This window comes from Gobio gobio (genome assembly GCF_949357685.1).
Source record: "Gobio gobio genome assembly, chromosome: 3".
NCBI lineage: Eukaryota > Metazoa > Chordata > Actinopteri > Cypriniformes > Gobionidae > Gobio > Gobio gobio.
Genome location: NC_137099.1, coordinates 12696043 through 12709888, shown reverse-complemented (window position 1 = coordinate 12709888; position 13846 = coordinate 12696043). Strand labels below are relative to the sequence as shown.

At 37.8% G+C, this 13846-nt stretch overlaps 1 protein-coding gene across 1 annotated transcript in view; it reads right to left on the bottom strand.

Moving 5' to 3' along the window:
* cacna1hb (calcium channel, voltage-dependent, T type, alpha 1H subunit b) overlaps positions 1 to 13846 on the bottom strand; it is a gene marked incomplete at its 5' end in the record, with an annotated part of 91176 nt that overhangs the window by 33603 nt on the left and 43727 nt on the right. Inside the window, 8 exons of the mRNA XM_079811975.1 lie at positions 803 to 990; positions 1262 to 1346; positions 3939 to 4094; positions 5878 to 5995; positions 8581 to 8766; positions 8863 to 9014; positions 10545 to 10894; positions 12250 to 12904. Of these exons, the coding sequence (XP_079668101.1) occupies positions 803 to 990; positions 1262 to 1346; positions 3939 to 4094; positions 5878 to 5995; positions 8581 to 8766; positions 8863 to 9014; positions 10545 to 10894; positions 12250 to 12904 (1890 nt within the window). The remainder of the gene's footprint in view (positions 1 to 802; positions 991 to 1261; positions 1347 to 3938; positions 4095 to 5877; positions 5996 to 8580; positions 8767 to 8862; positions 9015 to 10544; positions 10895 to 12249; positions 12905 to 13846) is intronic.

Below are 13846 nucleotides of genomic sequence, written 5' to 3'. Positions count from 1 at the left end.
TTTTAAAGGAATTAAACTCATGCCTCATTGTAGAGTGAAATGCTCCACAGACAGGTAATTCACACCTCTCTCTCTCTCTCTCTCTCTCTCTCTCTCTCTCTCTTGATAATTCAAATAAATGTAATCTTATGCACTACTTCATCTTTGTGTCTGATTTAAAACGGGCAGAATGCTAGATCTAATGAGCCGTAACTGACAAAAATAACCAATCCATTTTTACTCTTCCGGTCAAATTTACCACTGCAAACATCAAAACAGCTTTAACTTGTCAATGTTGGCAAATGACCATGGTATAAGCGGGATAATCCACGGCTAGCTGTGCATTAAACGATTTGAATGTAATTCGCTTAGCACTGGGTGGTTCGTTGTCTTCACGTCGTGCATTACAATCATTTAATGCACAGCTAGCCCTTACATATATAAGGAATGCTAAGGCAACTGATCATAGCGGTGAAGAGAAACAAAAAAGTATTTTATTATATTTTAATATTTGTATGCATTTTATTTATTTATTTATCCATACTTGCTTATGTATTTATTTATTTTAGTATTAAATATAACAGGTAGGTAAAATTATACATTTCTAGATGTGTTGTATATTGCTTATGTTTCAATATTAAACCAAAACTCCAATATAAAAATTATTAAGGCAATAAAGACAATAAGATGCCATGTTAATGAAGAAGGAGGAAAAGGTGTGAAAAAGGCCTTAAAAGTGATCATTCTAATATGAATATAGAACGATTGTTTTGAGGTGAACACTATTTGTGTAGGTTTGCATGTAATGGCATTTACTGCTCACCAGGGATCTCTGGTCATGGGGTTCGGTGGAGGTGTTGCTGTTGCGCCGTGATTGGCTGTAGATGTGTGACACCTCAGTTCTGGGTGTGGCGTTGAGTTGTATGTGTGTGTTGTGAGGTGGCATTGACGCTCGAGGTTCCAGGTGTCCGTTGGAGATGGGCATTAATGTCTGCATTTTTATCTCTGATCCTAATATCAACAAGAGATTAGCATAAAATAACTAAACACATATACAGTTGTGCACAAAGACACGCACACACACACACACACACACACACACACACACACACACACACACACACACACACACACACACACACACACACACACACACACACACACACACACACACACACACACACACACACACACACACACACACACACACACACACACACACACACACACACACACACACACACACACACACACACACACACACACACACACACACACACACCTGATTTCAGTAGTTCACTCAGTTTGTCCTCATCACCATAGTCAGACGACATGCCATCATCAGTGTCTGATCTGCTAGCATCACCCTGAAAGAGAGAGAGAGAGGAATGTAACATTTAAAGGCTAAAATTCTGAATTAATGATAATGAATGATTATATTTTCATATCAACCCAAACAACACAAGGCCTGCATAAATAAATGCAGAACAAACTCAATTACATTTGCTCTTTCAAGGGTATGAAACTCTCTACCTTCTACTTTCATGCTTAGTTAACTGTTTTTCATTTTGTCCTCGTCCTATTTCCTGCTGAGTCATTGAACTTCAACTTCCAAATGCATTTTAAATGACATGAAATGGCATTCAGACACATTTCACTTCCAAAATGTGACATACATTCATATATTCACCCTTCAATAATATTCAAATATTATTAACATTTTGTTAAAGATTTTGTAAGGACATTGGTAGTAGTGCTTGGTGTTTATTTATAATAACGCAATAAAACATACCAAATTGTGCAGACATCATTTTTTCCCAGGCTGACATAAAAAGAAATGATGAACACATGCAAAAAACTATGAACTATTATTATGCTGTAGTCAATGAATGCTTTTTCCTTAGACTCTTTTTGTAAGCTTTTTTTTTGCATAAAAACCTGTAACTGTAGTTTGCATATTATATATATATATATATATATATATATATATATATATATATATATATATATATATATATATATATATATATATATATATATATATATATATATATATATATATATATATATATATATATATATAATATATCACTAGAAATAAACCCACTAGAAATTAATTTTATTGTGAAAAGTGGGCGTTCAATACCAAAACGAACCAAAAACATACTTCCTGGATGAGTTATGCCACACAAGCTACGACTATTGAGATTTGCTTGTTTATACTCCAAAATGTATTGTAAATCCATGGAAAAAAAGAGTGATGGAAAAAGAGAGCGAAAAAAGGGAAAAAATGTGAATGAATGAGAATTGGGATTCATCAGAGTAACAACTGGAAAAGTGTGTGTAAATGTGTACTGTAGTATTGTGTGAGACATGTGTGTATGTGTGCAATATGATATTACCTTGCGGACAAAAGAGAGAGAGATAGATAAAAGACAGAGGGAGAAAAAGGAACAACAGAAGGTTTGAGTGAAAGCGTGTTCCTTTCAAACACATCATCACACCAGCTGCAGCCCGGCGCCTGCGCTTATACACTACAGATGAGTCTCATCTACATGAAAATTACACACACAAGCCAAACATACACAGATCCACACAATCAATCTCTTTGATGTGACACCAATAACGAAAAGAAACAAGAGCGTGTTTTTGTTCATTTCCATGTGCGCTCAAAGGAAATCCCTTTTTTCATGGTGTGCATAATGGTTACTGTGCTGTAATTGAGTTACAGTGCAATAATTCCAGTCCTCTGATAACATCTTACTCTTAACTTGAAAAATTCCCTCTTGGAAACTCAATTAAATGCAATATGGCCACATCTAATTCACTCGTGCCGAGGATTCGCACAGATGTTGCAAAGAAGAGGAAGTAGTTTCAACGAGCTGTTTGTTACCGTAGTAGCCCCAAAAGGTATTTAGAGGCTTAAAGGAACACTCCACTTTTTTTGAAAATAGGCTCATTTTCCAACTCCCCTAGAGTTAAACAGTTGAGTTTTACCGTTTTCGAATCCATTCAGCAGATCTCCGGGTCTGGCGGTAGCACTTGTAGCATAGCTTAGCATAGATCATTGAATCTGATTAGACCGTTAGCATCTCGCTCAAAAATGACCAGAAGAGTTTAGATATTTTTCCTATTTAAAACTTGACTCTTCTGTAGTTATATTGTGTACTAAGACCGACAGAAAATTAAAAGTGAAAATAGGCTAACTTCCTTCAACATAACCAAAGTGACAACCTGCTTGCACATGGAGCGTACTGGGGACTATTTTCAGGTGCTGCGTAATATCATTGTGCCGCTGCACCCATGGTACAGCAGCAAAGTTTCTTGATCGGTCTTAGTAGGCTACACAATGTAACTACAGAAGAGTCAAGTTTTAAATAGGAAAAATATTGAAACTCTTTGGTCATTTTTGAGTGAGATGCTAACGGTCTAATCAGATTCAATGATCTATGCTAAGCTATGCTAAAAGTGCTACCGCCAGACCCGGAGATCGGCTGAATGGATTCAAAAACGGTAAAACTCAACTGTTTAACTCTAGGGGAGTTGGAAAACGCAGTTTGAGCAGCGGCTCGCATTGATAAGGCTCTGGGTCTGTGTCTACAGACCTTACACCCTCCTCCACTTCGGGTGAAGGTGGGGGAGAATGACCGCTCTGTTGCAAAGCTGGCGTCACTCCAGTCATTCTCCATCTTTGCGACTCACGAGTCAGACAGCTGTCAATCAACCCGTCACTGCGGGTCTCAGGTGCACGCCCTCCGCTCAGCCCCGCCCTCGGTTCGTCCCCTCTGTCTCCGCTGGGCTCTGCCCACTTTTCCAGAATTTTTTAAAAATTGCCAGTGGGTGGAGTTAAGCTCTGAGCAGGGGTTTAGTTACCCTTTAAAGAACGATATTACACACTTTTCTAGCTAAACATTTCAAGAAAATAGATACAGTCCCTAGTCCAACATCTGACATCTCACCTCAGCTTGGAAGCCCTCTACTAAGATGGCAACCAGTAAGTTGAAGAGGACGTAATTCCCAAAGGTCATCAAGGCCACAAAGTACAGAGCCGCCAAGGGGGAGGTGGAGGCCATGCCGTTATACAGAACCACATTCCAGTCCTCCTGGGTCAAAATCTGTCAAGACACAGGACGACTGTTAGTACAAATGTAACATTTTAAACTATTGTCTCACACTGTAAGTAGGTAAATGACATCTAACCAACAATAAGCACCAAACTTCATTTAAATGCTATTAAAACCATCAAAATATCATTTATTAATGACAACAACACCTTTATGTGCACAACATACCTTGAAAGAATCTGAATTTTGACTATAATGGTATATTGATATCAACAAAAATCGGTTTAATTGGTGGTACACAAATAATAGCATATTAACAAAATTGTGTGCAAAATGAATGTTCATGACGCCACAGAATTTTATGCCCAATTATTTTGACTTCATTAAATGACCAGATTTACAACATTTAATCTACAAGTATCTACAAGTATCTATTATTATTATTATTTTTGTGTTTAATAATTTACTGACTGCAAAGTTAATCTGGCATGAAAATATAATTTCTTTAAAGAAAGAAGAAAAATAAATTAAATTTAAACTTTACAACACAAACTGCAAAGTTTAGCATGAAAACATATTTCTTTAAAACACTATTTCCACAAAAAAATACAATGAATTAACTATAATTAATTAACTATAACTAAAAATAATTAATTAACTAAAAATATAATAAGATAAAGAAAAATCATTAGCCCAAGTAAAGTAGCAAACTAGCAAAGTAGCAAAAGTTATTTGAAAAGTATTTTTCACACCAAGTACTGAGTGGCTCATTTAGAATTCAACTGCAAATGCAAAGAAACTTTGTTTAGTTTGTTATCCCTTCACTCCAGCACATTTCACACAGACATCCACAACAGAACCCGAACACATCTCTGCCTCTTCCTGCAGACTGATTTAGAACAGAGGAAAAACAGCAGGTTCAGTCTGGAGTTTATATTCTGCTTACAAACGCACACACACACACAGACACACAGAGACAGAAATAGAGATTAGGGAAATTAAAGGCTCCCGGTACCGAAGAGACCCTGACTCCGATGGCTTCCCTCAGGGCCTGGAGTTAATACAGCACCATATCAGTATTTGCACAAGTGTCACCCCGGTGACCTCATCACACTACCCAATACTGCAGGGAGAGGGATGATGACCTCATTGTGTCTGCAATATTATAGGGCAGGTTTTGATGACCTCAGCAATTTCAACTCTGACACGACTTGTAGAACTTTGAATAATCCCAGTCTTAAAAGTAAGACTGAAATACACATAAACACATACACTCATATCCAGCATATGTGAGTCTTTTTTATTGACATTATAAAGTAGAATGGAGAAGAAAAAATATGGCTTTTACTTGAATACTTTACAAATGATTTACAAATCATAAATCTAAATGTACAGCTTTAAAAATGAAATGACTGTTTTGCTCTGACACGCAAGGATTTGTTACTTCATTTAAGGGAGGCTAAATACCCACAATCCCTTGCCTCAGCATTTTTTCCCACATTGAGGAGTGAGTATTTAATCAAAACTTGCCTCTGAAGACTAAAAATTATATTTCTGGACTTTAAATGAATACAAGCTGCTGTAAGATTTTAAGTTAAACCGTCAGTTTAGTGACCTACAGATTCCCAGTGGTCAGCAAACATATTTCAGGAACAGCTGCTTCAAAAACTACTTGTATAATGTTTTATCATTCACTAAAGAGGACTTTCATGTTCCTTAAGCAATAATAATTCGTTCTCCCAGAAATATTTCTACCTCTGAATAAAGAATTGACATACATATATTGCTTATTAAACATTATTTTTACACATATGTTTGTGGACATTATTCTGACCTGGAAAACGGTGACGATGGCCCAGAGGAGCGAGTCAAAGTTTTTCCTATCAGACACCGTGTCTCCATTCTCCAAACGTAGAGTAAACTTACACCCAAACAGATGCATTCCCAATATACTAAATCACAGAAGACAAGAGAGAGAGAGAGAGAGTGATGTGAGAACAAGTGGGAGAGACAGAAATCAGAAAAGTTGCAACAACAAAATTACATGATGCATCTACTGCATTACATGATGCAAGAATATCAGGGTAATTTTCAGGCAACAGTGACATTTGTGTCCAATTTACCACTGATATATTTATCAAGATACAGAACTAAAATATCATGCTTACACTGCATTTTCTTTTTCTAAAAATACTACCGAAAAGGCTGATATTTGCTAGTTATGGATGAAAATGACCATTATGGCAATGAAGCTGAATGAATTAACTTAAAACTTAACAGAGTAACAATACTAGCGTTAACTAAAACTAAAATCATAAAAAATGACCTGAAATAAAATATATAAAATAATACAATATTTTATTTCAGCTAGTTGCCATGGGAGCATATTTCTCATTTAGTTTAAAGTACTAAAATAACTAAAATGAAATGAACTAAGACTAAAAACTTTATAAAATCACAAAAACACTACACAATTACTAAAACTTTAAAATTAAAATGAAACTATAATAGCATATCTAATGATATTACAATTACTAGTCATAATACTAAAACAACACTTTGAGTATTATGAAATTATGATATTAATTCCAAAGAAGAATTGTGTGCATGTCCAACAAACTTTTTGCAGGTGCTAGATTAGATGAAGCATTTAGTTTCGACTCAAAGGGTCTTCGTCAGGCCACACAGCAGTAGCAGTGTGCAGATTCTTGTTGACTTCGAGTTAAATATTAATTCCAAACTCATGGGATGGGATTTAAATAATGCTGTGCTTTAGGGTTATTAATAATAATTTGCAAGGCTGTAACCACATATTTAAAGTCATGAAATACATTTTTTTAATGCATGTTATAGATCTTATTTTAAACAATTCATTAGTGTATGTTTAATTTGTAAAAAAAAATTTGACCTCGTAATGCTTAATAAAAATGTCATAACAAGACCTGAACAGCTGATGCATAAAACCAAGTCCCCGCTCTGCATTACACTTATACGTCACGATATGGAAGAAAAGATCACTTACTCCTTTTTTCCATTTCATTGTGAATTTAAGATGGGGGATTATGGTCTTAGAACTGCACAATGAAGAATACACACTATATTGTCAAAAGTGTTGGGACGCCCTTCCTTTACATATACATGAACTTTAATGACATCCCATTCTTAATCCGTAGGGTTTAATATGGAGTTGGCCCACCCTTTGCAGCTCTAACAGCTTCAACTCTTCTGGGAAGGCTTTCCTGGCTCGCAATCTCCGCTCTAATTCATCCCAAAGGTGTTCTATCTGGTTGAGGTCAGAACTCTGTGCAGGCCAGTCAAGTTCCTCCACACCAAACTCGCTCATCCATGTCTTTATGGACTTTGCTTTGTGCACTGGTGCACAGTCATGTTGGAACAGGAAGGGGCCATCCCCAAACTGTTCCCACAAAGTTGGGAGCCTGAAATTTTCCAAAATGTCTTGGTATTCTGAAGCATTAAGATTTCCTTTTACTGGAACTAAGGGGCCAAGCCCAACCTCTGAAAAACAAGTAACGTTCTCCTGGCAACCGCCAAACGCAGACTCGTCCATTGGATTGCCAGACAGAGACGTGTGATTCGTCACTCCGGAGGATACGCCTCCACTGCTCTAGAGTCCAGTGGCGGTGTGCTTTACACCACTGCATCTAAGGCTTTGCATTGCACTTGGTGATGTAAGGCTTGGATGCAGCTGCTCGGCCATGGAAACCCATTCCATGAAGCTCTCTACGCACTGTTCTTGAGCTAATCTGAAGGCCACACAAAGTTTGGAGGTCTGTAGCTATTGACACTGCAGAAAGTTGGTGACCTCTGTGCACTGTGCACCTCAGCATGCGCTGACCCCGCTCTGTGATTTTAAGTGGCCTAGCACTTTGTGGCTGAGTTGCTGTTGTTCCCAATTGCTTCCACTTTGTTATAATACCACTAAAAGTTGACCGTGGAATATTTAGTAGTGAGGAAATTACACGAATGGACTTATTACACAGGTGGCCACCTATCACGGTACCACACTTGAATTCACTGAGCTCCTAAGAGAGACCCATTCTTTCACAAATGTTAGTAGAAGCGTTTGCATGCCTAGGTGCTTGATTTTATACACATGTGGCCATGGAAGTGATTGGAACACCTGAATTCAATGATATTGAGGGGTTTCCCAATATTTTTTGAAATATAGTAATAATCTAAATATTGGTATAATACAAGTATTTTAGAAATAGTTTCTATTTCTGCAATGTTACAACTGGAACAACAACATTCAAAGTCATCAAATTCCTTGCGAATGTAGTGTGCTTGCAGAGAGACTCTGCCTACACGTTCTTCTGATTGGCTGTGATTTTTGATTGATTTTGTTGGGTCTCATAGTCGTGTCACATCTGCCGTGGAAAGACAATTTCTTGTCGCTGGAATCTTATTGAACCACATCTGGTTAGGACACAGTGTTATGGTCTACATGCAATAAGACTCAATTGCTTTCAGTCAATACTACACTCTTGTTCTTGTATGGAAGCACTTTCATTCAAACCTAAAGATGAAGATGAAGAGCATCAGTAGCATGCAGAAGGTGGCCACATTGTCCATGGTCTTCATCAGTACAACCAGCTGCCTGCGCAGAGCAGGGAGGAACCGCACCAACTTTAGTACCCTGAGCAAACGGAACGTCCTCAAAACCGAAAACCCACCGTCCGCTTGTCCAACGATCTCACACACACTGTAGAAACCACCAGACAGAACATGTGCGGTCAAAATATACAATGAATTTACAACAAAAGAATGAGAATGTAAAAGAAACCAAACAGCACAGAACCTGATGATAACGACGATCCCGTCAAAGATGTTGTAGGGGTTGCTGATGTAGTTGAACAGACCGCAGGCCGAAAGCTTCAGGAGCATCTCTAACGCAAACAAACTAGTGAAGACAATATTACTGATCTCCAGCACGTCTGTCAACTCATCCGGCTAAAAGAAAAAGAGAACAAGAATATGCAATATTACTCCAGTTTTACTCCAAATACTTTGAAAAGTAATAGCATGCCTCTCCTCTACAAGCCGCATGATTTGAGGTATCATTCATGTTTGTAACACGTGCTAACATCAACATATACAAAAGCTAAACTACAGTGTTGTTACTGTCATGACATTGTATTTAAGCTTCTTCTCATTCTCTCCATGTTGCTTTATTTCTTGCCGAGGAAGAGCAGGCGAGCGCTGTTATTAACCGTGTCGACTGTAATGTAAATAATCATTTCCCTGGCAACAGTGTGAATGTCCCCTGCCTCAAACCGGTTAATCTCAGACTCCCTGTCTGTCTCACATAGACACACTAATCCTAACCAAGGGGGTTAATTAAATGCAATATGAGCCATAAACATGCATACAATCGCACCGCAAACACAGCAGAGCATGATCACTTTGTGTCACAGTGAGAGCTTTTGACACTATAGGGTATTTACTATTTACTACGGTATTTGCTAGCAATAACACTAGAGGAACATTTTACTGCTCAAAAGTAGCTTTTCCATAGTTCAGGAGATTTATTAAGATACTTATTATGGTTATGTTTCATTTAGGTATCAACTACTTTTTTTTTACGGCACGTGATCAGTTTAAATTTGTAAAATAAAAACTTGTTGCACTGATTCAGATCCAAAATGATGATGCAGACATATTAGAAATTACGGTAACACTTTACAATAAGGTTGTATTAGTTAACATTAGTTAATGCATTAGTTAACACCTCTGTTCAGCATTAGTTAATCTTTGTTTACGTTAGTTCATAAAAATCCAGCTGTTCATGGTTTGTTCATGTTACTTCACAGCGCATTAACTAATGTTAGCAAGATTTTAATAATGCATTAGTAAATGTTGAAATTAACAATAAGAAAATAAATAAATGGTTTATAAGTGCAGTTCATTATTGGTTCCTGTTAACTAATGTAGTTAACTAATGTTAACAAATGAACCTTATTGTAAAGTGTTACCGAAATTACAAGCGTTATGATTTTTTTAATTGAACATCATCGATCCATTTAATTGCATGATTTATTTAATAAAGCACCCTGTTAAAAATGTATTATTAAAAGTTATTATTTCCATTACAACACTTGAACAAATCCTTATAAACATACGACAACAATAATAATGATGATAATAATAATCATATATTAAAGTAAAAATGTATTATTATTATTATTATTGTATGTATTAATAATAATAAAATAAAATCAATATTAAAACTAATAATAATAGTACTATTGTTATTATTACTACTTCTACTACTACTAATAATAATATTATTATCAATATTATTGTAAGTTAAAAAAAATTGTTCTTGAGTTGTTATATTGAAAATAAGGACAAAGCGTTGATCGAGTACGATATAAAAATATAAACAATAACAATAACTTACAATAACAATAAAATATGTAAAAAATAAGTAAATAATTATTTGTGTGTAAAAAAAAAGAAAGAAAAGAGTATTGTTTTCACCTGTTCGTGGTACTCCACACCCATGCTTAGTGTATTGATAAGGATTGCTATCATTATCCCTCTGTTGAAGTACTTGCTGTCCACAATCCGTTTCAAAATGGCTCTGGCATAATGAAAACACATACAAAAACACTTCTCATTCCCAGACTCCTTTTCCTTTATATCTTGATTTATTTTGCTCTGTTCGAAGCTGACATCTGGCCCCTGCTTCTCTGGGTCCGATTCCCCGTTGGAGTCGCAATTAACACCATCACTTTCCTGGACGCAAATTGGGCAGGAGGATGACTCTGAAGACACCAGCCCCACCCTGCTGTCTGCACACACACTCAAGCATGTGCCCGAATACACACCTGCAGTGAAGGACAAGGTTATTTAATATTACACATGAGTAGGACTGGGGAAAGTTGTCACAAGGGCTCTCAGTAACGAAGTCCAGTTCTTTACACAAATGCTTGCTTTCTTATGTGTCTATACAGAAACTGACTGTCAAATAAATCTATCCTGACTACGTTCGCTCGAGCCACCTATATTATATACAAATTCTCCAAATGCAACCTATTAATTAGACAATCCAGTGATGTATTAGAGAATTGATTACGGTTTGGGACACTGCAGGCATGTGTCATTAACACACATGCTTTGTGATTTGCTTAGGCAATAGTGATCGATACTGTCTCTCTTTTGTAATCAGGGCAAAGTCTGTCTACACCTGCCTTTTGAGACCCATCTGCAGTGACTGAGCTTTGATTATCACCAACATGAAATTCACAATATTTATGATTAATATATTTGTTGATCATTTCAAATAGATGGAGGACATCAACCCCAGTCAAAAATGTCAAATATTTTTTAATCATAATTTGGTATCAATCCTTTAATTAGCCTAATGGGGTGAAACTGCATTTCTCTTAAGATTTTATAGTTTTTAGCATTATATAAAACGCCAATTCTAACGGTTACTGTCTTTGTCAGAACTTTTATTGTGTGGATAAAATATATGGCAACTGCCCTAAAATAACATCATAGAGGGAGCTATCTGAGTTTCAAAGTTTTAAATGGTGTTGGCTGGTTGCAGAATTCCAAAGAAAATACACTACCGTTCAAAAGTTTGGGGTAAGATTTTTTTTTATATAAAATTCTTTTGAACGTGCAATTACAGGAATAATTTACCCTTTTTTTATATATATAAAAATAGAACCTGTCGAAGGGCAACCTGACCACATTCTGCAATCTATCTAAATGCAGTTGCACATGAGTGTGGGCAAGAATGTGAAGTTGAAACAAATCAAAGTTATGAATATATTTGAACCAAAATCGCTTCCTCACCAAGTACAGTCATTTCAAGTCAAGAGGCACATAAATAATGACTAGACAGAGTGTGTGTTTGTGCAGACGGTTCCCTCAATTCAATTTGGAATTATTAGGGCATGACAAGTGCGCAAAGCTAAGGAAATAAAGTATTTTATTATCTATGTTATTAAGTTAAAACCCCAGAGAGAGAATTTACTCTTAATCCACAAACCCAAAGTCAAATTTTACACATGACAGCAGGGCCAAAACACTTAAGTTTTTGCATAGAAATGGCATCATTTCTACTTAATATGATTTGCAGTGGCCCAAAAAGTATTTTTTCCTTTAAGCCACAATTAATATATGAATGTAATTGCATATTAGATAACAAAATACTGCTTATCTGTGTTCTTACCGTGCTGCAACTTGTAAGTATCATGGTATCCACTACAAACAGAGATCTTCCTGCCATAGACTCCATGATGGAAAGCTGGTGCTTTGACTCCACTCGCGTGTGAGCGAGTATGTGAGTTTGTGTACAGTTTCGAGGGCAGGATGGTGGGATAGTTCATACCGAGCCTCAAACCCTTTAAATTTTGTAGTGTAACTGGGAGCGATGGGTTTTTTTTGGAATTTTGAGCGTCTCTATCGAGATGAAGGGTTTTCATTTCTATGCCATTGCTGAGGTAATGTTGATTCTGATGGGGGTGATGATAATGCAGCATACAGTATTGGGTCGGACCCATCTTTGTCCCACTGTCGCTCCAAAATCCATTAGTCCCGCCCACTGAGAGGGAGCTGCTGGGATTGGCCACACCTTTGCGTCTCTTGGGACATAATTCGCGGTAGAGGCGCACGGCATTGCGACAAAGTTTGCGGCAAAGGTGGACGAGGTACTTCAGCATTTCTTCGTAGCAGGACCCTGGTTCGGTCAAGCTAGCTAAGGTGGATTCGTTACTGCGGAAACGTGCTCGCTGCTCTTTCATCAGCTGGTTCTCACGTTGTTTGGTCTCGGAGAACTGTGTTGCTATGACGACTAGGCACAGGTTGATCATGAAGAAGGAGCCTACCTGCGGACAAATCAGAGATATTGAAAACAATAGTTCAAAAACATTACAGGATTACGAATGGAGACTGCAAATACCTTGCTACAAGTATACTGACGTTTTGTCACTGGGTATTCATGCAAATTTCAGGACATTGATCTTTCTTCAGTCTTTTTATCAAGACAAATGTTTACTGTATGAAGGGTATCACTTCTGAATGATGTTCATTTTTAAATTGTAATAATATTTCACACTATTACTATTTTACTGTCTCCCTTTCGAAAGGGAACTCGCGCTGTGTCAGATGACGCTACGGGGAACGCCTCCAGCGTGACAGGTGTCTGGATCACTATGGAATCACGTCAATCCTATTGACCGGCGACAGCCTATGATGTCATCAAGGTGCGACCAGGGAGTATATAAGGGTGCCTTGCCAACATGACACCGCTTCTTCGTCTTCAGTGACTGTTTGTTTGTTGTATCACGAAAATGAAAAGAATCACGTTCGAGGATGAAGTGCACACAGAGGAAGCGCAAAGGAAGTGCAGAGGAAGTGTGCCGGCCCGTGCCCCAGTTTTCTGACGCCTGAGGACACGCACACTCTCTGTGTGTACTGCCTGGGGGAAGAGCACGCCCGGGAGGTTCTCGAGGGAGCCTCTTGCGCAAACTGTGAGCGTTTCTCCATCCGGACGCTCCTCTCTCGCCTGGCCCTCTTCTCGAGGGAAGAGGGCCCAGCTTCTGGGGACGGTCCCGTCCGTGATGAGGCAGAGCGGCGACAACTTTCCTACTTTTCAATTGAAGTATAGATCGGGTATAGATCTAGATTGGCCTAAGCTTTCTAGGGATTACGGAGGCGCCCGCTAAAAAGCGCTGGCGTTCCGGGTAGCTACTCAATAAATCAATGTCGTTTTTTATTATCCCTAATGTTAGCCTCCTCTTATGTAGAGTCGTCCGGCCAAGGCCCAC